At 50.3% G+C, this 20,676-nt stretch overlaps 1 protein-coding gene across 1 annotated transcript in view; it reads left to right on the plus strand.

Annotated features, from left to right (window-relative positions):
* LOC135000494 (basement membrane-specific heparan sulfate proteoglycan core protein-like) overlaps positions 1-20,020 on the plus strand; it is a gene marked incomplete at its 5' end in the record, with an annotated part of 28,706 nt that extends 8,686 nt beyond the window's left edge. Inside the window, 4 exons of the mRNA XM_063951508.1 lie at positions 2,482-2,552; positions 2,631-2,714; positions 13,283-13,386; positions 18,029-20,020. Coding sequence (XP_063807578.1) covers positions 2,482-2,552; positions 2,631-2,714; positions 13,283-13,386; positions 18,029-18,204 — 435 coding nt within the window. The remainder of the gene's footprint in view (positions 1-2,481; positions 2,553-2,630; positions 2,715-13,282; positions 13,387-18,028) is intronic.
* Positions 20,021-20,676: the final 656 nt, after the last annotated feature.

The raw sequence follows: 20,676 nt of genomic DNA on the forward strand, positions 1-20,676 counted from the left end.
TTATAGCTCTGCTCACTAACAGTGATCTGTGTATGTAGCTCGCCTGTCTCTCTGCTCACTTCCTGTAATTTTATCTGCGCTCACTAACAGCGATCTGTGTATGTAGCTCGCCTGTCTCTCCGCTCACTTCCCGTAATTATAGCTCTGCTCACTAACAGTGATCTGTGTATGTAGCTCGCCTGTCTCTCCGCTCACTTCCCGTAATTATATCTGCGCTCACTAACAGCGATCTGTGTATATAGCTCGCCTGTCTCTCTGCTCACTTCCTGTAATTTTATCTGCGCTCACTAACAGCGATCTGTGTATGTAGCTCGCCTGTCTCTCCGCTCACTTCCCGTAATTATAGCTCTGCTCACTAACAGTGATCTGTGTATGTAGCTCGCCTGTCTCTCTGCTCACTTCCTGTAATTCTATCTGCGCTCACTAACAGTGATCTGTGTATGTAGCTCGCCTGTCTCTCCGCTCACTTCCCGTAATTCTATCTGCGCTCACTAAGAGCGATCTATGTGTGTAGCTCGCCTGTCTCTCCGCTCACTTCCCGTAATTATATCTGCGCTCACTAACAGCGATCTGTGTATGTAGCTCGCCAGTCTCTCCGCTCACTTCCTGTAATTATATCTGCGATCACTAACAGGTATCTGTGTATGTAGCTCGCCTGTCTCTCCACTCACTTCCCGTAATTATACCTGCGCTCACTAACAGTGATCTGTGTATGTAGCTCACCTGTCTCTCCGCTCACTTCCCGTAATTATAGCTCTGCTCACTAACAGTGACCTGTGTATGTAGCTCGCCTGTCTCTCTGCTCACTTCCCGTAATTATATCTGCGATCACTAACAGCGATCTGTGTATGTAGCTCGCCTGTCTCTCCGCTCACTTCCCGTAATTCTATCTGCGCTCACTAACAGCGATCTGTGTATATAGCTCACCTGTCTCTCCGCTCACTTCCTGTAATTCTATCTGCGCTCACTAACAGCGATCTGTGTATGTAGCTCGCCTGTTTCTCCGCTCGCTTCCTGTAATTCTATCTGCGCTCACTAACAACGATCTGTGTATGTAGCTCGCCTGTCTCTCCGCTCACTTCCTGTAATTATATCTGCGCTCACTAACAGCGATCTGTGTATGTAGCTCGCCTGTCTCTCCGCTCACTTCCTCTAATTCTATCTGCGCTCACTAACAACGATCTGTGTATGTAGCTCGCCTGTCTCTCCGCTCACTTCCTCTAATTCTATCTGCGCTCACTAACAACGATCTGTGTATGTAGCTCGCCTGTCTCTCCGCTCACTTCCTGTAATTATATCTGCGATCACTAACAGCGATCTATGTATGTAGCTCGCCTGTCTCTCCACTCACTTCCCGTAATTCTATGTGCGATCACTAACAGCGATCTGTGTATATAGCTCGCCTGTATCTCCGATCACTTCCTGTAATTCTATCTGCGCTCACTAACAGCGATCTGTGTATGTAGCTCGCCTGTCTCTCCGCTCACTTCCCGTAATTATAGCTGCGCTCACTAACAGTGATCTGTGTGTGGAGCTTGCCTGTCTCTCTGCTCACTTCCCGTAATTATATCTGCGCTCACTAACAGCGATCTGTGTATGTAGCTCGCCTGTCTCTCTGCTCACTTCCTGTAATTCTATCTGCGCTCACTAACAGCGATCTGTGTATGTAGCTCGCCTGTCTCTCCGCTCACTTCCTGTAATTCTATCTGCGCTCACTAACAGCGATCTGTGTATGTAGCTCGCCTGTCTCTCCGCTCACTTCCCGTAATTATATCTGCGCTCACTAACAGCGATCTGTGTATATAGCTCGCCTGTCTCTCTGCTCACTTCCTGTAATTCTGTCTGCGCTCACTAACAGTGATCTGTGTATGTAGCTCGCCTGTCTCTCCGCTCACTTCCCGTAATTCTATCTGCGCTCACTAAGAGCGATCTATGTGTGTAGCTCGCCTGTCTCTCCGCTCACTTCCCGTAATTATATCTGCGCTCACTAACAGCGATCTGTGTATGTAGCTCGCCAGTCTCTCCGCTCACTTCCTGTAATTATATCTGCGATCACTAACAGGGATCTGTGTATGTAGCTCGCCTGTCTCTCCACTCACTTCCCGTAATTGTAGCTGCGCTCACTAACAGTGATCTGTGTATGTAGCTCACCTGTCTCTCCGCTCACTTCCCGTAATTATAGCTCTGCTCACTAACAGTGACCTGTGTATGTAGCTCGCCTGTCTCTCCGCTCACTTCCTGTAATTATATCTGCGATCACTAACAGCGATCTATGTATGTTGCTTGCCTGTCTCTCCTCTCACTTCCCGCAATGAATGGCCGGTGAAAGCTTCAGTAATGCATTGAGGACTCTGTACTGCTAGTATCTGTTGACTCTTTATTAACTCTATCTCCAGCGTAAATCACAATTCGCTTCCACTAGTGACCTCGGCCTCTTCTGTAATTGCAGACCACTGGCTGACTGTCTTTTTATTTTGGCAGGAGGAAAAAGAGAAAGGCAGAGAGAGGGACTTTATCAGCCTCGGTTTGAAGGATGGCCACCTTGTCTTCAGGTGAATGTCACCTCTGTGGAGTAGAATTATGGCCACACCAACACTGCACACCTGTCTAACCTTCTCTGTTCCCCTCAGCTACCAGCTGGGCAGCGGCGAGGCCAACATCATCACAGAGGATCCCATCAATGATGGAGAATGGCACAAAGTCACAGCCGTCCGGTGAGAGGCAGCAGGTTCTAACCTGCTATCTGGGTGTTACATGGGGTCTGGCGGTCGGTTCCTCGCAGCCATATTACTGGATTGATCAGGCTCATTGTGGAGGATCATTGCTCCCTACTCGGGGGGAACATTTCTGTAAAATCTGAGGCCGCTGTCACAGATTATCCAGATACCATCTAAGGGGCATATATACCTCCCCAATGTATCAGAAGTCTCCTGCAGGGACAGGGGCTTCTGAAATTTTCCACGCATGTGCTGCAGCCATTGTCGGGGAACATCAGGCATGGTCCCCAAAGACGGGCGTATAGCGGAAGTAGTGCCGATATTCAAAAAGGGAAGTAAATCTGAAACGGGTAACTATAGACCAGTAAGTCTTACATCTATAGTAGGTAAAGTACTGGATAGTATACAGGAATTCCTCTAAACCAATTAGGTTATTAATAGAAACCAACACGGATTTGTGAAGGATAGATCATGTCAAACTAACTTACTAGGCTTTTATGAAACAGTGTGAACCTAGATCAGGGTAAGGAGGTGGATGTAATCTTTTTAGACTTTGCCAAAGCTTTCGACACAGTACCACACATGAGACTTATTTATAAGTTCCAAGAACTGGGGCTAGGGAGCACAATATGCACTTTGGTTAGAAATTGGTTGTATGAAAGGGAGCAGCGACTGGTGGTAAATGGAACATTTACGAATTGGACTGAAGTACTACGTGGTGTGCCACAAGGGTCTGTACTTGGACCACTATTGTTTAACATCTTCATAAATGATCTAGCAGTAGATCTAGAGAATACAGTGTAAATTTTTGCAGACGACACCATACTGTGTAAGGTTATAAATTCGGAGGGGGATGCTGAGTGTCTACAGAACGACTTATTTAGATTTGAAACATGGGCAGCTAAATGGAGAATGCAGTTCAACATAGACAAATGTAAGGTTATGCACTTTGGTAATAAGAACAGAAATACTACCTACATACTAAATGGGGAGAATCTGGGGGATTCTGCACTGGAAAAGATTTAGGTGTTGACATAGATAACAAACTAAGCAGCAGTACCCAAAGTAGGATTGCAGCAAAACAGGCAAACAAGGTATTAGCATGCATAAAGCGGGGAATTGATGCAAGAGATGAGTGTTATACTCTCATTATATAAATCACTAGTGAGGCCATGTCTTGAATACTATGCACAACTATGGGCACCATACTACAAAAAGGATATTCTGTAACTAGAAAAGGTTCAAAGACGGGCGACCAAATTTATTAAGGGGATGGAGACGCTAGAATACAAGGAAAGGCTTGCAAGGCTAGGCATGTTTACACTGGAAAAAAAAAATTAAAAGGGGACATGATTAACATTTACAAATATATAAGGGGACAATACACAGAGCTAGCGGGAAATCTGTTTTTGGTAAGATCACCACAAAGGACATGTGGACACCCACTTAGGTTAGAAGGGAAGAGAATTCGCACACAGAGACGGAAAGGTTTTTTCACAGTAAGGACAATACGTGTTTGGAATTCCCTGCCTGAGAGAGTAGTAATGGCGGACTCGGTCATTTTAAGAATGGGCTAGATAAATTCCTAATGGATAAGGATATACAGGGTTATGGTGGGTAACTCGTGCACTACACTAATAAAATAATAATAAAAAATAAATATATAAGAGGAATCGACATAATGGTTAAACATTCACTCAAGTTAAAATTAGTGATCTCCTACTGTAATATTTTTAACCGGTTGAACTCTATGGACAATTTGTCTTTTCTCTGACGTCCTAAGTGGATGCTGGGACTCCGTAAGGACCATGGGGAATAGCGGCTCCGCAGGAGACTGGGCACAACTATAAAGAAAGCTTTAGGTCTAACTGGTGTGCACTGGCTCCTCCCACTATGACCCTCCTCCAGACTTCAGTTAGAATCTTGTGCCCGGCTGAGCTGGATGCACACTAGGGGCTCTCCTGAGCTCCTAGAAAGAAAGTATATTTAGGTTTTTTATTTTACAGTGAGATCTGCTGGCAACAGACTCACTGCAGCGAGGGACTAAGGGGAGAAGAAGCGAACCTACCTAACAGGTGGTAGTTTGGGCTTCTTACGCTACTGGACACCATTAGCTCCAGAGGGATCGACCGCAGGACCCGACCTTGGTGTTCGTTCCCGGAGCCGCGCCGCCATTCCCCTTACAGAGCCAGAAGCATGAAGAGGTCCGGAAAATCGGCGGCAGAAGACTTCGGTCTTCACCAAGGTAGCGCACAGCACTGCAGCTGTGCGCCATTGCTCCTCATGTACACCTCACACTCCGGTCACTGATGGGTGCAGGGCGCTGGGGGAAGGGGGGCGCCCTGAGGGCAATATATGACACCTTGGCTGGCAAATCTACATCATATATAGTCCTAGAGGCTATATAGATGTAAAAATACCCCTGCCAGTATTCCAGAAAAAGCGGGAGAAGTCCGCCGGAAAAGGGGCGGGGCCATCTCCCTCAGCACACTGGCGCCATTTTTCCCTCACAGCTCCGCTGGAAGGAAGCTCCCTGGCTCTCCCCTGCAGTCTGAACACTACAGAAGGGTAAAAAAGAGAGGGGGGGCACTAAATTTAGGCGCAGGATAGATATATATATATTGATATATAAAAAGCAGCTATAAGGGAAAACACTCATTTATAGTGGGATCCCTGTGTTATATAGCGCTCTGGTGTGTGCTGGCATACTCTCTCCCTGTCTCCCCAAAGGGCTTTGTGGGGTCCTGTCCTCTGTCAGAGCATTCCCTGTGTGCTTGCGGTGTGTCGGTACGGCTGTGTCGACATGTTTGATGAGGAGGCTTATGTGGAGGCGGAGCAGATGCCTGTAAATGTGATGTCACCCCCTGCGGGGTCGACACCTGAGTGGATGGTGCTGTGGAAGGAATTACGCGACAGTGTCGACTCCTTGCATAAAAGGTTTGACGACATACCTAATGTGGGACAGCCGGCTTCTCAGCCTGTGCCTGCCCAGGCGTCTCAAAAGCCATCAGGGGCTCTAAAACGCCCGCTACCTCAGATGGCAGACACATGTCGACACGGATACTGACTCCAGTGTCGACGACGATGAGACTAATGTAACTTCCAGTAGGGCCACACGTTACATGATTGAGGCAATGAAAAATGTGTTGCACATTTCTGATGTTACCCCCGGTACCACAAAAAAGGGTATTCTGTTTGGAGAGAAAAAACTACCAGTAGCTTTTCCTCCATCTGAGGAGTTAAATGAAGTGTGTGAAGAAGCGTGGGCTTCCCCTGATAAAAAGCTGGTAATTTCTAAGAGGTTACTAATGGCGTACCCTTTCCTGCCAGAGGATAGGTCACGCTGGGAAACATCCCCTAGAGTGGATAAAGCGCTCACACGCTTGTCAAAGAAGGTGGCACTACCGTCTCCGGATACGGCCGCCCTGAAGGAATCTGCTGATAGAAAGCAGGAGGCTATCCTGAAATCTATATATACACACACAGGTGTTATACTGAGACCGGCTATTGCTTCAGCCTGGATGTGCAGTGCTGCAGCTGCGTGGTCAGATTCCCTGTCAGAAAATATAGATGCCCTAGACAGGGACACTATATTGCTAACCGTAGAGCATATAAAAGACGCACTTTTATACATGAGGGATGCACAGAGGGATATTTGCCGGCTGGCATCCAAAATTAGTGCAATGTCCATTTCTGCCAGGAGAGGGTTATGGACTCGGCAGTGGACAGGAGATGCAGATTCCAAAAGACACATGGAAGTTCTGCCTTATAAGGGTGAGGAGTTGTTCGGGGATGGTCTCTCGGACCTCGTTTCCACAGCAACAGCTGGGAAGTCTACATTTTTACCCCATGTTCCCTCACAACCAAAGAAAGCACCGTATTATCAGGTACAGTCCTTTCGGCCCAATAGGGGCAAGCGGGTTAAAGGCGCGTCCTTTCTGCCCAGAGGCAGAGGTAGGGGAAAGAAGCTGCAGCATACAGCCAGTTCCCAGGAGCAAAAGTCCTCCCCCGCTTCCTCTAAGTCCACAGCATGACGCTGGGGCTCCACAGGCGGAGCCAGGGACGGTGGGGGCCTGTCTCAAATTTTTCAGCAATCAGTGGGCTCGCTCACGGGTGGATCCCTGGATTTTTCAGATAGTATCTCAGGGGTACAAGCTGGAATTCGAGACGTCTCCTCCCCGCCGTTTCCTCAAATCTGCCTTGCCAACCACTCCCTCAGGCAGGGAGGCAGTGTTACAGGCAATTCACAAGCTGTATTCACAACAGGTGATAGTAAAGGTACCCCTACTTCAACAAGGAAGGGGTTACTATTCCACAATGTTTGTGGTACCAAAACCGGACGGTTCGGTGAGACCCATTTTAAATTTGAAATCCTTGAACACATATATAAAAAAATTCAAGTTCAAGATGGAATCGCTCAGGGCGGTTATTGCAAGCCTGGACGAGGGGGATTACATGGTATCTCTGGACATCAAGGATGCTTACCTGCATGTCCCCATTTACCATCCTCACCAGGAGTACCTCAGATTTGTGGTACATGATTCCAGACGTTGCCGTTCGGTCTATCCACGGCTCCGAGGGTCTTTACCAAGGTAATGGCCGAAATGATGATACTCCTTCGAAAGAAGGGAGTTTTAATTATCCCGTACTTGGACGATCTCCTGATAAAGGCGAGGTCCAGAGAGCAGTTGTTGGTCGGGGTAGCACTATCTCGGGAAGTGCTACAACAGCACGGCTGGATTCTAAACATTCCAAAGTCACAGCTGGTCCCTACGACACGTCTACTGTTCCTGGGGATGGTTCTGGACACAGAACAGAAAAAAGTGTTTCTCCCGGAGGAGAAGGCCAAGGAGCTGTCATCTCTAGTCAGAGGCCTCCTAAAACCAAAACAGGTGTCGGTGCATCACTGCACGCGGATCCTGGGAAAAATGGTAGCTTCCTACGAAGCGATTCCATTCGGCAGGTTTCATGCAAGAACCTTTCAGTGGGACCTGTTGGACAAGTGGTCCGGATCGCATCTTCAGATGCATCGTCTGATAACCCTGTCTCCAAGGACAAGGGTGTCTCTGCTGTGGTGGCTGCAGAGTGCTCATCTTCAAGAGGGCCGCAGATTCGGCATACAGGACTGGGTCCTGGTGACCACGGATGCCAGCCTTCGAGGCTGGGGGGCAGTCACACAGGGAAGAAACTTCCAAGGACTATGGTCAAGTCAGGAGACTTCCCTGCACATAAATATTCTGGAACTAAGGGCCATTTACAATACCCTAAGTCAGGCAAAACCCCTGCTTCAAAACCAGCCGGTACTGATCCAGTCAGACAACATCACGGCGGTCGCCCATGTAAACCGACAGGGCGGCACGAGAAGCAGGACGGCGATGGCAGAAGCCACAAGGATTCTCCGATGGGCGGAAAATCACGTGTTAGCACTGTCAGCAGTGTTCATTCCGGGAGTGGACAACTGGGAAGCAGACTTCCTCAGCAGGCACGACCTCCACCCGGGAGAGTGGGGACTTCATCCAGAAGTCTTCCAAATGATTGTAAACCGTTGGGAAAGGCCACAGGTGGACATGATGGCGTCCCGCCTAAACAAAAAGCTAGAAAAGTATTGCGCCAGGTCAAGAGACCCGCAGGCGATAGCTGTGGACGCTCTAGTGACACCGTGGGTGTACCGGCCGGTTTATATGTTCCCTCCTCTTCCTCTCATACCAAAGGTACTGAGGATAATACGGAGAAGAGGAGTAAGAACTATACTCATTGTTCCGGATTGGCCAAGAAGAGCTTGGTACCCGGAACTTCAAGAAATGATCTCAGAGGACCCATGGCCTCTACCGCTCAGACAAGACCTGCTGCTGCAGGGGCCCTGTCTGTTCCAAGGCTTACCGCGGCTGCGTTTGACGGCATGGCGGTTGAACACCGGATCCTAAAGGAAAAGGGCATTCCGGAGGAAGTCATTCCTACGCTGATTAAGGCTAGGAAAGAAGTAAACGCAAACCATTATCACCGCATATGGCGAAAATATGTTGCGTGGTGTGAGGCCAGGAAGGCCCCAACGGAGGAATTTCAGCTGGGACGTTTCCTGCACTTCCTACAGTCAGGGGTGACTATGGGCCTTAAATTGGGTTCCATTAAGGTCCAGATTTCGGCTCTATCGATTTTCTTCCAGAAAGAACTGGCTTCACTACCTGAAGTTCAGACTTTTGTTAAGGGAGTGCTGCATATTCAGCCCCCTTTTGTGCCTCCAGTGGCGCCTTGGGATCTCAACGTGGTGTTGGATTTCCTAAAGTCACATTGGTTTGAGCCACTGAAAACCGTGGATTTGAAATATCTCACGTGGAAAGTGGTCATGTTGTTGGCCTTGGCTTCGGCCAGGCGTGTATCAGAATTGGCAGCTTTGTCATGTAAAAGCCCTTATCTGATTTTCCATATGGATAGGGCAGAATTGAGGACTCGTCCCCAGTTTCTCCCTAAAGTGGTATCAGCGTTTCATCTGAACCAACCTATTGTGGTGCCTGCGGCTACAAATGACTTGGAGGCTTCCAAGTTGTTGGACGTAGTCAGGGCCCTGAAAATATATGTTTCCAGGACAGCTGGAGTCAGAAAGACTGACCCGCTATTTATCCTGTATGCGCCCAACAAGTTGGGTGCACCTGCTTCAAAGCAGACTATTGCTCGCTGGATCTGTAGTACGATTCAGCTTGCACATTCTGCGGCTGGACTGCCGCATCCAAAATCAGTGAAAGCCCATTCCACAAGGAAGGTGGGCTCTTCTTGGGCGGCTGCACGAGGGGTCTCGGCTCTTCAACTTTGCCGAGCAGCTACTTGGTCGGGGTCAAACACGTTTGCTAAATTCTACAAGTTTGACACCCTGGCTGAGGAGGACCTAGAGTTTGCCCATTCGGTGCTGCAGAGTCATCCGCACTCTCCCGCCCGTTTGGGAGCTTTGGTATAATCCCCATGGTCCTTACGGAGTCCCAGCATCCACTTAGGACGTCAGAGAAAATAAGAATTTACTCACCGGTAATTCTATTTCTCGTAGTCCGTAGTGGATGCTGGGCGCCCATCCCAAGTGCGGATTGTCTGCAATACTTGTATATAGTTATTGCTTAACTAAAGGGTTATTGTTGAGCCATCTGTTGAGAGGCTCAGTTGTTATCATACTGTTAACTGGGTATTGTATCACGAGTTATACGGTGTGATTGGTGTGGCTGGTATGAGTCTTACCCGGGATTCAAAATCCTTCCTTCTTGTGTCAGCTCTTCCGGGCACAGTGTCCTAACTGAAGTCTGGAGGAGGGTCATAGTGGGAGGAGCCAGTGCACACCAGTTAGACCTAAAGCTTTCTTTATAGTTGTGCCCAGTCTCCTGCGGAGCCGCTATTCCCCATGGTCCTTACGGAGTCCCAGCATCCACTACGGACTACGAGAAATAGAATTACCGGTGAGTAAATTCTTATTTTTTCAACCTCAAAAACTATGTTACTATGTTATGTTACTAACGTCATCTTCAGATGGTGTCAGCTGCTGGGGATATTGGTAAATCTGAGACCTTTGCCGCCAGCATAGAACTCTATGGGGGTTGCGGCTGCTGTCAGAAATCCAACATTGCTGTCCTTGTCTTTATCCCCTGGCTTTCAGCACTTCTACTACTACCATGTAATTGTGCCTGGTAACATCAATCACAGAGGCTAGGCATAGAACTGTAGGGAAATCACAGAAAGGCCAGACGGACACCAGCCATAACCTGGGATCCCCCTGAGAGAAGACTACCTATCTCACCCTGCGGCACAGGAGAAAGGATAGACTTTGCTTCTAGACCTCTCCTCTTGTTATGTGGGTTGCAGGATAGCGTCCCTCATAGGGTTAGTGGAGTCAGATATGAGATGAAGATCTCTCCTCTTGTTACTGTATGTGGGTTGCAGGATAGGGTCCCTCATAGGGTTAGAGGAGTCAGATATGAGATAAAGATCTCTCCTCTTGTTACTGTATGTGGGTTGCAGGATAGGGTCCCTCATAGGGTTAGAGGAGTCAGATATGAGATGAAGATCGCTCCTCTTGTTACTGTATGTGGGTTGCAGGATAGGGTCCCTCATAGGGTTAGAGGAGTCAGATATGAGATGAAGATCTCTCCTCTTGTTATGTGGGGTACAGGATAGGGTCCCTCATAGGGTTAGAGTGGTCAGATAGGAGATGAACATCTCTCCTCTTGTTATGTGGGTTGCAGGATAGGGTTCCTCATAGGGTTAGAGGAGTCAGATATGAGATGAAGATCTCTCCTCTTGTTATGTGGGGTACAGAAGAGGGTTCCTCATAGGGTTAGAGGAGTCAGATAGGAGATGAAGATCTCTCCTCTTGTTATGTGGAGTGCAGAATAGCGTTCCTCATAGGGTTAGAGGAGTCAGGAGATGAAGATCTCTCCTTGTTATGTGGGTTGCAGGATAGCGTTCCTCATAGGGTTCGAGGAGTCAGATATGAGATGAAGATCTCTCCTCTTGTTACTGTATGTGGGTTGCAGGATAGGGTCCCTCATAGGGTTAGAGGAGTCAGATATGAGATGAAGATCTCTCCTCTTGTTACTGTATGTGGGTTGCAGGATAGGGTCCCTCATAGGGTTAGAGGAGTCAGATATGAGATGAAGATCTCTCCTCTTGTTACTGTATGTGGGTTGCAGGATAGGGTCCTTCATAGGGTTAGAGGAGTCAGATATGAGATGATCTCTCCTCTTGTTACTGTATGTGGGTTGCAGGATAGGGTCCCTCATAGGGTTAGAGGAGTCAGATATGAGATGAAGATCTCTCCTCTTGTTATGTGGGGTACAAGATAGGGTCCCTCATAGGGTTAGAGTGGTTAGATAGGAGATGAACATCTCTCCTCTTGTTATGTGGGTTGCAGGATAGGGTTCCTCATAGGGTTAGAGTGGTCAGATAGGAGATGAAGATCTCTCCTCTTGTTATGTGGGGTACAGGAGAGGGTTCCTCATAGGGTTAGAGGAGTCAGATAGGAGATGAAGATCTCTCCTCTTGTTATGTGGAGTGCAGAATAGCGTTCCTCATAGGGTTAGAGGAGTCAGGAGATTAAGATCTCTCCTTGTTATGTGGGTTGCAGGATAGCGTTCCTCATAGGGTTCGAGAAGTCAGATATGAGATGAAGATCTCTCCTCTTGTTACTGTATGTGGGTTGCAGGATAGGGTCCCTCATAGGGTTAGAGGAGTCAGATATGAGATGAAGATCTCTCCTCTTGTTACTGTATGTGGGTTGCAGGATAGGGTCCCTCATAGGGTTAGAGGAGTCAGATATGAGATGAAGATCTCTCCTCTTGTTACTGTATGTGGGTTGCAGGATAGGGTCCCTCATAGGGTTAGAGGAGTCAGATATGAGATGAAGATCGCTCCTCTTGTTACTGTATGTGGGTTGCAGGATAGGGTCCCTCATAGGGTTAGAGGAGTCAGATATGAGATGAAGATCTCTCCTCTTGTTATGTGGGGTACAGGATAGGGTCCCTCATAGGGTTAGAGTGGTCAGATAGGAGATGAACATCTCTCCTCTTGTTATGTGGGTTGCAGGATAGGGTTCCTCATAGGGTTAGAGGAGTCAAGATATGAGATGAAGATCTCTCCTCTTGTTATGTGGGTTGCAGGATATGGTTCCTCATAGGGTTAGAGGAGTCAGATAGGAGATGAAGATCTCTCCTCTTGTTATGTGGAGTGCAAAATAGCGTTCCTCATAGGGTTAGAGGAGTCAGGAGATGAAGATCTCTCCTTGTTGTGTGGGTTGCAGGATAGCGTTCCTTATAGGGTGAGAGGGGTCAGATATGAGATGAACATCTCTCCTCTTGTTATATGGGGTGCAGGATAGAGTTCCTCATAGGGTTAGAGGATCCCGATATGAGATGAAGATCTCTCCTTGTTATGTGGGGTGCAGGATAGGGTTCCTCATAGGGTGAGAGTGGTCAGATAGGAGATGAAGATCTCTCCTCTTGTTACTGTATGTGGGTTGCAGGATAGTGTTCCTCATAGGGTTAGAGGAGTCAGATATGAGATGAAGATCTCTCCTCTTGTTATGTGGAGTGCAGAATAGTGTTCCTCATAGGGTTAGAGGAGTCAGATGGGAGATGAAGATCTCTCCTTGTTATGTGGGTTGCAGGATAGCGTTTCTTATAGGGTGAGAAGGGTCAGATATGAAATGAACATCTCTCCTCTTGTTATATGGGGTGCAGGATAGAGTTCCTCATAGGGTTAGATGATTCCGATATGAGATGAAGATCTCTCCTTGTTATGTGGGGTGTAGGACAGGGTTCCTCATAGGGTTAGAGGAGTCAGATGGGAGATGAAGATCTCTCCTTGTTATGTGGGGTGGAGGACAGGGTTCCTCATAGGGTTAGAGGAGTCAGATATGAGATGAAGATCTCTCCTTGTTATGTGGGGTGCAGGACAGGGTTCCTCATAGGGTTAGAGGAGTCAGATGGGAGATGAAGATCTGTCCTCTTGTCATGTGTGGTTGGAACTTGGAGGTGGGTTGCCGGACACCATTCCTCGTGGCTCCCTAATAATAACCTGTCTTTTCCTGCCAGGGAAGGGAAAGCTGGCTCTATTCAGGTGGACGGGGAGGAACTGGTCTCTGGAAGTTCACCCGGCAAAAATATTATGGTGGACACAAAGGCAAAAGTATATCTAGGTAAGATCCTCACATCTGGGTTTATTTTGAAATAAAAAAGGATAAATACAAGTCTGATTGACGCACACAGTCATTGCATAGTACGGAGGACAGTAAGTGATCAGGATATTGCTTAGAGACTGTGGCCCAAATGTATTAAGCGTTAATAAGAGATAAAGTGGAGACGCATAAGGAGAGGTAAAGTACCAGCCAATCAGCTTCCTGTCATTTTTCACACAGCCACTTTATCTCTTGTTAAGGCTTAATACATTTGAGCCTATAAGAGGTTGCCTGTAATTCTGTAGTCCTTTCTATCTGTAAATTGTTACCACTATGTAACATGCAGACATCACAGCCAGTTTCAGCGTAGAGGTCAATCTGGTGGCTAGTGTACAGAGCTGAGGTCAGTCCGGTGTCAGTGTACAGAGCTGAGGTCAGTCCGGTGTCAGTGTACAGAGCTGAGGTCAGTCCGGTGTCAGTGTACAGAGCTGAGGTCAGTCCGGTGTCAGTGTACAGAGCTGAGGTCAGTCCGGTGTCAGTGTACAGAGCTGAGGTCAGTCCGGTGTCAGTGTACAGAGCTGAGGTCAGTCCGGTGTCAGTGTACAGAGCTGGGGTCAGTCCGGTGTCAGTGTACAGAGCTGGGGTCAGTCCGGTGTCAGTGTACAGAGCTGGGGTCAGTCCGGTGTCAGTGTACAGAGCTGAGGTCAGTCCGGTGTCAGTGTACAGAGCTGAGGTCAGTCCGGTGTCAGTGTACAGAGCTGGGGTCAGTCCGGTGTCAGTGTACAGAGCTGGGGTCAGTCCGGTGTCAGTGTACAGAGCTGGGGTCAGTCCGGTGTCAGTGTACAGAGCTGGGGTCAGTCCGGTGTCAGTGTACAGAGCTGGGGTCAGTCCGGTGTCAGTGTACAGAGCTGGGGTCAGTCCGGTGTCCGTGTACAGAGCTGGTGTCAGTCCGGTGTCGGTGTACAGAGCTGGGGTCAGTCCGGTGTCGGTGTACAGAGCTGAGGTCAGTCCGGTGTCAGTGTACAGAGCTGAGGTCAGTCCGGTGTCAGTGTACAGAGCTGGGGTCAGTCCGGTGTCAGTGTACAGAGCTGGGGTCAGTCCGGTGTCAGTGTACAGAGCTGAGGTCAGTCCGGTGTCAGTGTACAGAGCTGAGGTCAGTCCGGTGTCAGTGTACAGAGCTGGTGTCAGTGTACAGAGCTGGGGTCAGTCCGGTGTCAGTGTACAGAGCTGGGGTCAGTCCGGTGTCAGTGTACAGAGCTGGGGTCAGTCCGGTGTCAGTGTACAGAGCTGGGGTCAGTCCGGTGTCAGTGTACAGAGCTGAGGTCAGTCCGGTGTCAGTGTATAGAGCTGAGGTCAGTCCGGTGTCAGTGTACAGAGCTGGGGTCAGTCCGGTGTCAGTGTACAGAGCTGGGGTCAATCCGGTGTCAGTGTACAGAGCTGGGGTCAGTCCGGTGTCAGTGTACAGAGCTGAGGTCAGTCCGGTGTCAGTGTACAGAGCTGAGGTCAGTCCGATGTCAGTGTACAGAGCTGAGGTCAGTCCGGTGTCAGTGTACAGAGCTGGTGTCAGTGTACAGAGCTTGGGTCAGTCCGGTGTCAGTGTACAGAGCTGGGGTCAGTCCGGTGTCAGTGTACAGAGCTGGGGTCAGTCCGGTGTCAGTGTACAGAGCTGGGGTCAGTCCGGTCTCACAGTCCGGTGTCAGTGTACAGAGCTGGGGTCAGTCCGGTGTCAGTGTACAGAGCTGAGGTCAGTCCGGTGTCAGTGTACAGAGCTGGGGTCAGCCCGGTGTCCGTGTACAGAGCTGGTGTCAGTCCGGTGTCAGTGTACAGAGCTGGGGTCAATCCGGTGTCAGTGTACAGAGCTAGGATCAGTCCGGTGTCAGTGTACAGAGCTGGGGTCAGTGTACAGAGCTGGGGTCAGTCCGGTGTCAGTGTACAGAGCTGGGGTCAGTCCGGTGTCAGTGTACAGAGCTGGGGTCAGTCCGGTGTCAGTGTACAGAGCTGGGGTCAGTCCGGTGTCAGTGTACAGAGCTGAGGTCAGTCCGGTGTCAGTGTATAGAGCTGAGGTCAGTCCGGTGTCAGTGTACAGAGCTGGGGTCAGTCCGGTGTCAGTGTACAGAGCTGGGGTCAATCCGGTGTCAGTGTACAGAGCTGGGGTCAGTCCGGTGTCAGTGTACAGAGCTGAGGTCAGTCCGGTGTCAGTGTACAGAGCTGAGGTCAGTCCGGTGTCAGTGTACAGAGCTGAGGTCAGTCCGGTGTCAGTGTACAGAGCTGGTGTCAGTGTACAGAGCTGGGGTCAGTCCGGTGTCAGTGTACAGAGCTGGGGTCAGTCCGGTGTCAGTGTACAGAGCTGGGGTCAGTCCGGTGTCAGTGTACAGAGCTGGGGTCAGTCCGGTGTCACAGTCCGGTGTCAGTGTACAGAGCTGGGGTCAGTCCGGTGTCAGTGTACAGAGCTGAGGTCAGTCCGGTGTCAGTGTACAGAGCTGGGGTCAGCCCGGTGTCCGTGTACAGAGCTGGTGTCAGTCCGGTGTCAGTGTACAGAGCTGGGGTCAATCCGGTGTCAGTGTACAGAGCTAGGATCAGTCCGGTGTCAGTGTACAGAGCTGGGGTCAGTCCGGTGTCAGTGTACAGAGCTGAGGTCAGTCTGGTGTCAGTGTACAGAGCTGGGGTCAGTCCGGTGTCAGTGTACAGAGCTGGGGTCAATCCGGTGTCAGTGTACAGAGCTGGGGTCAGTCCGGTGTCAGTGTACAGAGCTAGGATCAGTCCGGTGTCAGTGTACAGAGCTGGGGTCAGTCCGGTGTCAGTGTACAGAGCTGAGGTCAGTCCGGTGTCAGTGTACAGAGCTGAGGTCAGTCCGGTGTCAGTGTACAGAGCTGGTGTCAGTGTACAGAGCTGGGGTCAGTCCGGTGTCAGTGTACAGAGCTGGGGTCAGTCCGGTGTCAGTGTACAGAGCTGGGGTCAGTCCGGTGTCAGTGTACAGAGCTGGGGTCAGTCCGGTGTCAGTGTACAGAGCTGGGGTCAGTCCGGTGTCACAGTCCGGTGTCAGTGTACAGAGCTGAGGTCAGTCCGGTGTCAGTGTACAGAGCTGGGGTCAGCCCGGTGTCCGTGTACAGAGCTGGTGTCAGTCCGGTGTCAGTGTACAGAGCTGGGGTCAATCCGGTGTCAGTGTACAGAGCTAGGATCAGTCCGGTGTCAGTGTACAGAGCTGGGGTCAGTCCGGTGTCAGTGTACAGAGCTGAGGTCAGTCTGGTGTCAGTGTACAGAGCTGGGGTCAGTCCGGTGTCAGTGTACAGAGCTGGGGTCAATCCGGTGTCAGTGTACAGAGCTGGGGTCAGTCCGGTGTCAGTGTACAGAGCTAGGATCAGTCCGGTGTCAGTGTACAGAGCTGGGGTCAGTCCGGTGTCAGTGTACAGAGCTGAGGTCAGTCTGGTGTCAGTGTACAGAGCTGGGGTCAGTCCGGTGTCAGTGTACAGAGCTGGGGTCAATCCGGTGTCAGTGTACAGAGCTGGGGTCAGTCCGGTGTCAGTGTACAGAGCTGGGGTCAGTCCGGTGTCAGTGTACAGAGCTGAGGTCAGTCCGGTGTCAGTGTACAGAGCTGAGGTCAGTCCGGTGTCAGTGTACAGAGCTGGGGTCAGTCCGGTGTCAGTGTACAGAGCTGGGGTCAGTCCGGTGTCAGTGTACAGAGCTGGGGTCAGTCCGGTGTCAGTGTACAGAGCTGGGGTCAGTCCGGTGTCAGTGTACAGAGCTGGGGTCAGTCCGGTGTCAGTGTACAGAGCTGGGGTCAGTCCGGTGTCAGTGTACAGAGCTGAGGTCAGTCCGGTGTCAGTGTACAGAGCTGAGGTCAGTCCGGTGTCAGTGTACAGAGCTGGGGTCAGTCCGGTGTCAGTGTACAGAGCTGGGGTCAGTCCGGTGTCAGTGTACAGAGCTGAGGTCAGTCCGGTGTCAGTGTACAGAGCTGAGGTCAGTCCGGTGTCAGTGTACAGAGCTGAGGTCAGTCCGGTGTCAGTGTACAGAGCTGAGGTCAGTCCGGTGTCAGTGTACAGAGCTGGGGTCAGTCCGGTGTCAGTGTACAGAGCTGGGGTCAGTCCGGTGTCAGTGTACAGAGCTGGGGTCAGTCCGGTGTCAGTGTACAGAGCTGGGGTCAGTCCGGTGTCAGTGTACAGAGCTGAGGTCAGTCCGGTGTCAGTGTACAGAGCTGAGGTCAGTCCGGTGTCAGTGTACAGAGCTGGGGTCAGTCCGGTGTCAGTGTACAGAGCTGGGGTCAATCCGGTGTCAGTGTACAGAGCTGGGGTCAGTCCGGTGTCAGTGTACAGAGCTGGGGTCAGTCCGGTGTCAGTGTACAGAGCTGGGGTCAGTCCGGTGTCAGTGTACAGAGCTGGGGTCAGTCCGGTGTCAGTGCATAGAGCTGAGGTCAGTCCGGTGTCAGTGTACAGAGCTGGGCTAGCGTACAGTGTTGAGATCAGGCTGAGGCTTACATATGAGCAGGTCCTCAGGGGTGACCACGCGTCTTGTAATCAGCATTGTTATCTGCCCCTCGAGCTCCCTGGCTTTCTATCAGGAGCAGTAAAGAAGATATTTTGCACCTGGACGTATATAGAACCACAGAGCCGCGCTGGAATGAATGAAGGGAGCGCTCTCTGCACTACTGATCTCTGCCTTCTTACAGGGGGGGCGCCTGATGTAAAGGCGGTGACCGGAGGCAAGTTCTTCAGTGGAATTACTGGATGCATCAAGAACCTGGTGCTTGTAAACGCAAGGCCGTCTCACCAAGCGTCGCAGCAGCCCATCGACTTACAGCATCACGCGGAGACGGGTCATAACACCAAAGAGTGCCCCTCGTAGGGGGGACAGCGGCCCCCTACCGGCACTGCTACAGCAATCCAGAGACTCTTTTTTTTTACAACAAAATAAAAAGACAGTGACGAAATGGAGAATAATGTAAATGGTGCTTTTGCTGCTACCAAAAAAACTAGCGGTGGTGCTAAAGGAAGTATTTGGATTGCAGAGTTCTGTGTTACCTAAGCAGGATTTCTTTTTAATTATTATTTTTTTTAAGGTCTTCAGATTTCCGTGTTTTACTGCTGGATGAAGGAAATGTCTATGTGCTGAACCAGATGTATGTTTTTTAAAGAAAATGATCCCCTAACCAAAACAGCCAGAAATCCAAATCCGTGTAATGTAACCTCCGAGGCGCCTCATACTCCAAATCTGTTATTTTATTGTCTATCTATATATATATATATATATATTGACCTGGAGACGTTTCAGACCCAATGTACCAGGGGGGAGTTGAACAATGTGAGAATATTTGCCCCCCGCACCCGGTGACCCTGAAGACTTATTGTCCAGCCTTCTAGACACAACAAACCACTGGGCCTCTGATCTATAGACTGTGGCCGTACGTTGTGCTGGGATGGAGGTAGGATCCGGCCTGCCCCAGTCACAGGTTTCATAGTGCGTCTCATCTCTCCGTATACTGCAGTATAATCCTCACAGTCTATATTGCAGGGAGTAAGGGCCAGCTGCCGCCCAGATGGGGTGGGGTCTCTATTGCAGGGAGTAAGGGGCAGCTGCCGCCCAAATGGGGTGGGGTCTCTCTAGCAGGGAGTAAGGGCCAGCTGGCGCCCTGATCGGGTGAGGTCTATATTGGAAGGCGTAAAGGGCAGCTTTGCCCAGATGGGGTGATGTCTATATTGCAGGAAGTAAGGGCCAGCTGCCGCCCGGGTGGCGTGGGGTAGGGTCTATATTGCAGGGAGTAAGGGGCAGCTGCCACCTGGGTGGCGTGGGGTAGGGTCTATATTGCAGGGAGTAAAGGGCAGCTGCCGCCTGGGTGGCGTGTGGGTAGGGTCTATATTGCAGGGAGTAAGCGGCAGCTGCCGCCCCGGTGGCGTGGGGTCTATATTGCAGGGAGTAAGGGGCAGCTGCCGCCCGGGTGGCGTGGAGTCTATATTGCAGGGAGTAAGCGGCAGCTGCCGCCCCGGTGGCGTGGAGTCTATATTGCAGGGAGTAAGGGGCAGCTGCCGCCCGGGTGGCGTGGGGGTAGGGTCTATATTGCAGGGAGTAAGTGGCAGCTGCCGCCCCGGTGGCGTGGGGTCTATATTGCAGGGAGTAAGGGGCAGCAGCCGCATAGATGTGGTGGGTTTTTTATTTTTTGTAGAAGGTTGTCTGAGACTCCATAGGAAAGAAGCTGGAGCAGCGTCTGGCTGATCACACATCTCATTCGTTACGTTGCGGTCAGAGCCCCGGCCTCTCCATGGCTGCCTGGTCTGTATTATGAAAGGAGCTGGAGCGGCATCTCGCTGGTCACACATCTCATTCGTTACGTTGCGGTCAGAGCCCCGACCTCTCCATAGCTGCCTGGTCTGTATTATGAAAGGAGCTGGAGCGGCGTCTCGCTGGTCACACATCTCATTCGTTACGTTGCGGTCAGAGCCCCGACCTCTCCATAGCTGCCTGGTCTGTATTATGAAAGGAGCTGGAGCGGCGTCTCGCTGGTCACACATCTCATTAGTTACATTGCGGTCAGAGCCCCGGCCTGTCCATGGCTGTCTGGTCTGTATTATTTATGTTGTATAACACACTGAGTATATTATAAAGGTTCATGGACTCTTAGTTCAGGTCAAAATTACTTTTTCCAATAAAATCATTCCTCTCCAACCGCCTGCGCCTTCCCGGTGGACTCTTTTCACGTCTTTTACCTAATAACGTTCTTTCATCAAATTCTGTCCTGCCTGCTCGGGGACCAACATAACTAGCCCGGTCACTGCGGGGGCCCCCAAGGTGCACCTTTATGTTGATCTGGTAAAGAAGCAGAAGGCAATTCAGTGCAGTTAATAAGAAGTTATTATACGTATCACTAATTGTCTTATGTGCTGCTGCCTGCTGGAATGAAATGGATGTGGCACATACTGGCAGCACACATAACGTTATGGTTACACTTGGGCCTAAGAGTGTGTGCACCTTTCCTGCGTGTATCTGCTCCCGGGAACCTGTGGGTAGTTTGGGGTTACAGGACTTGGCTGGAACCAGTCCTGTGTGAGCTCTACATGAGGCAGTGCCCATAGGGATCATGGCCAGTGGCCCCGGAGTCAGTGTGGATAATTACATAACCTTAGCGTCTTCAGGAGGAACCTCTCTGGACCCATGCTCCTTGTAGGAGAGGCCTCCAGCCTAGTCACCATAGTCCTAGCTGTACAGATGTGACCCATCTAGTGAGTGACGTTAGCCACACTGGAGATATACTTGGTCCTAGATTGAGAACATACATGACGTACAGTTGGGTCTGAGGGACTGGATAGTGGGGGCACGAGGGGG

Source organism: Pseudophryne corroboree, unplaced genomic scaffold (genome assembly GCF_028390025.1).
Source record: "Pseudophryne corroboree isolate aPseCor3 unplaced genomic scaffold, aPseCor3.hap2 scaffold_1551, whole genome shotgun sequence".
Taxonomy (NCBI): Eukaryota; Metazoa; Chordata; class Amphibia; order Anura; family Myobatrachidae; genus Pseudophryne; species Pseudophryne corroboree.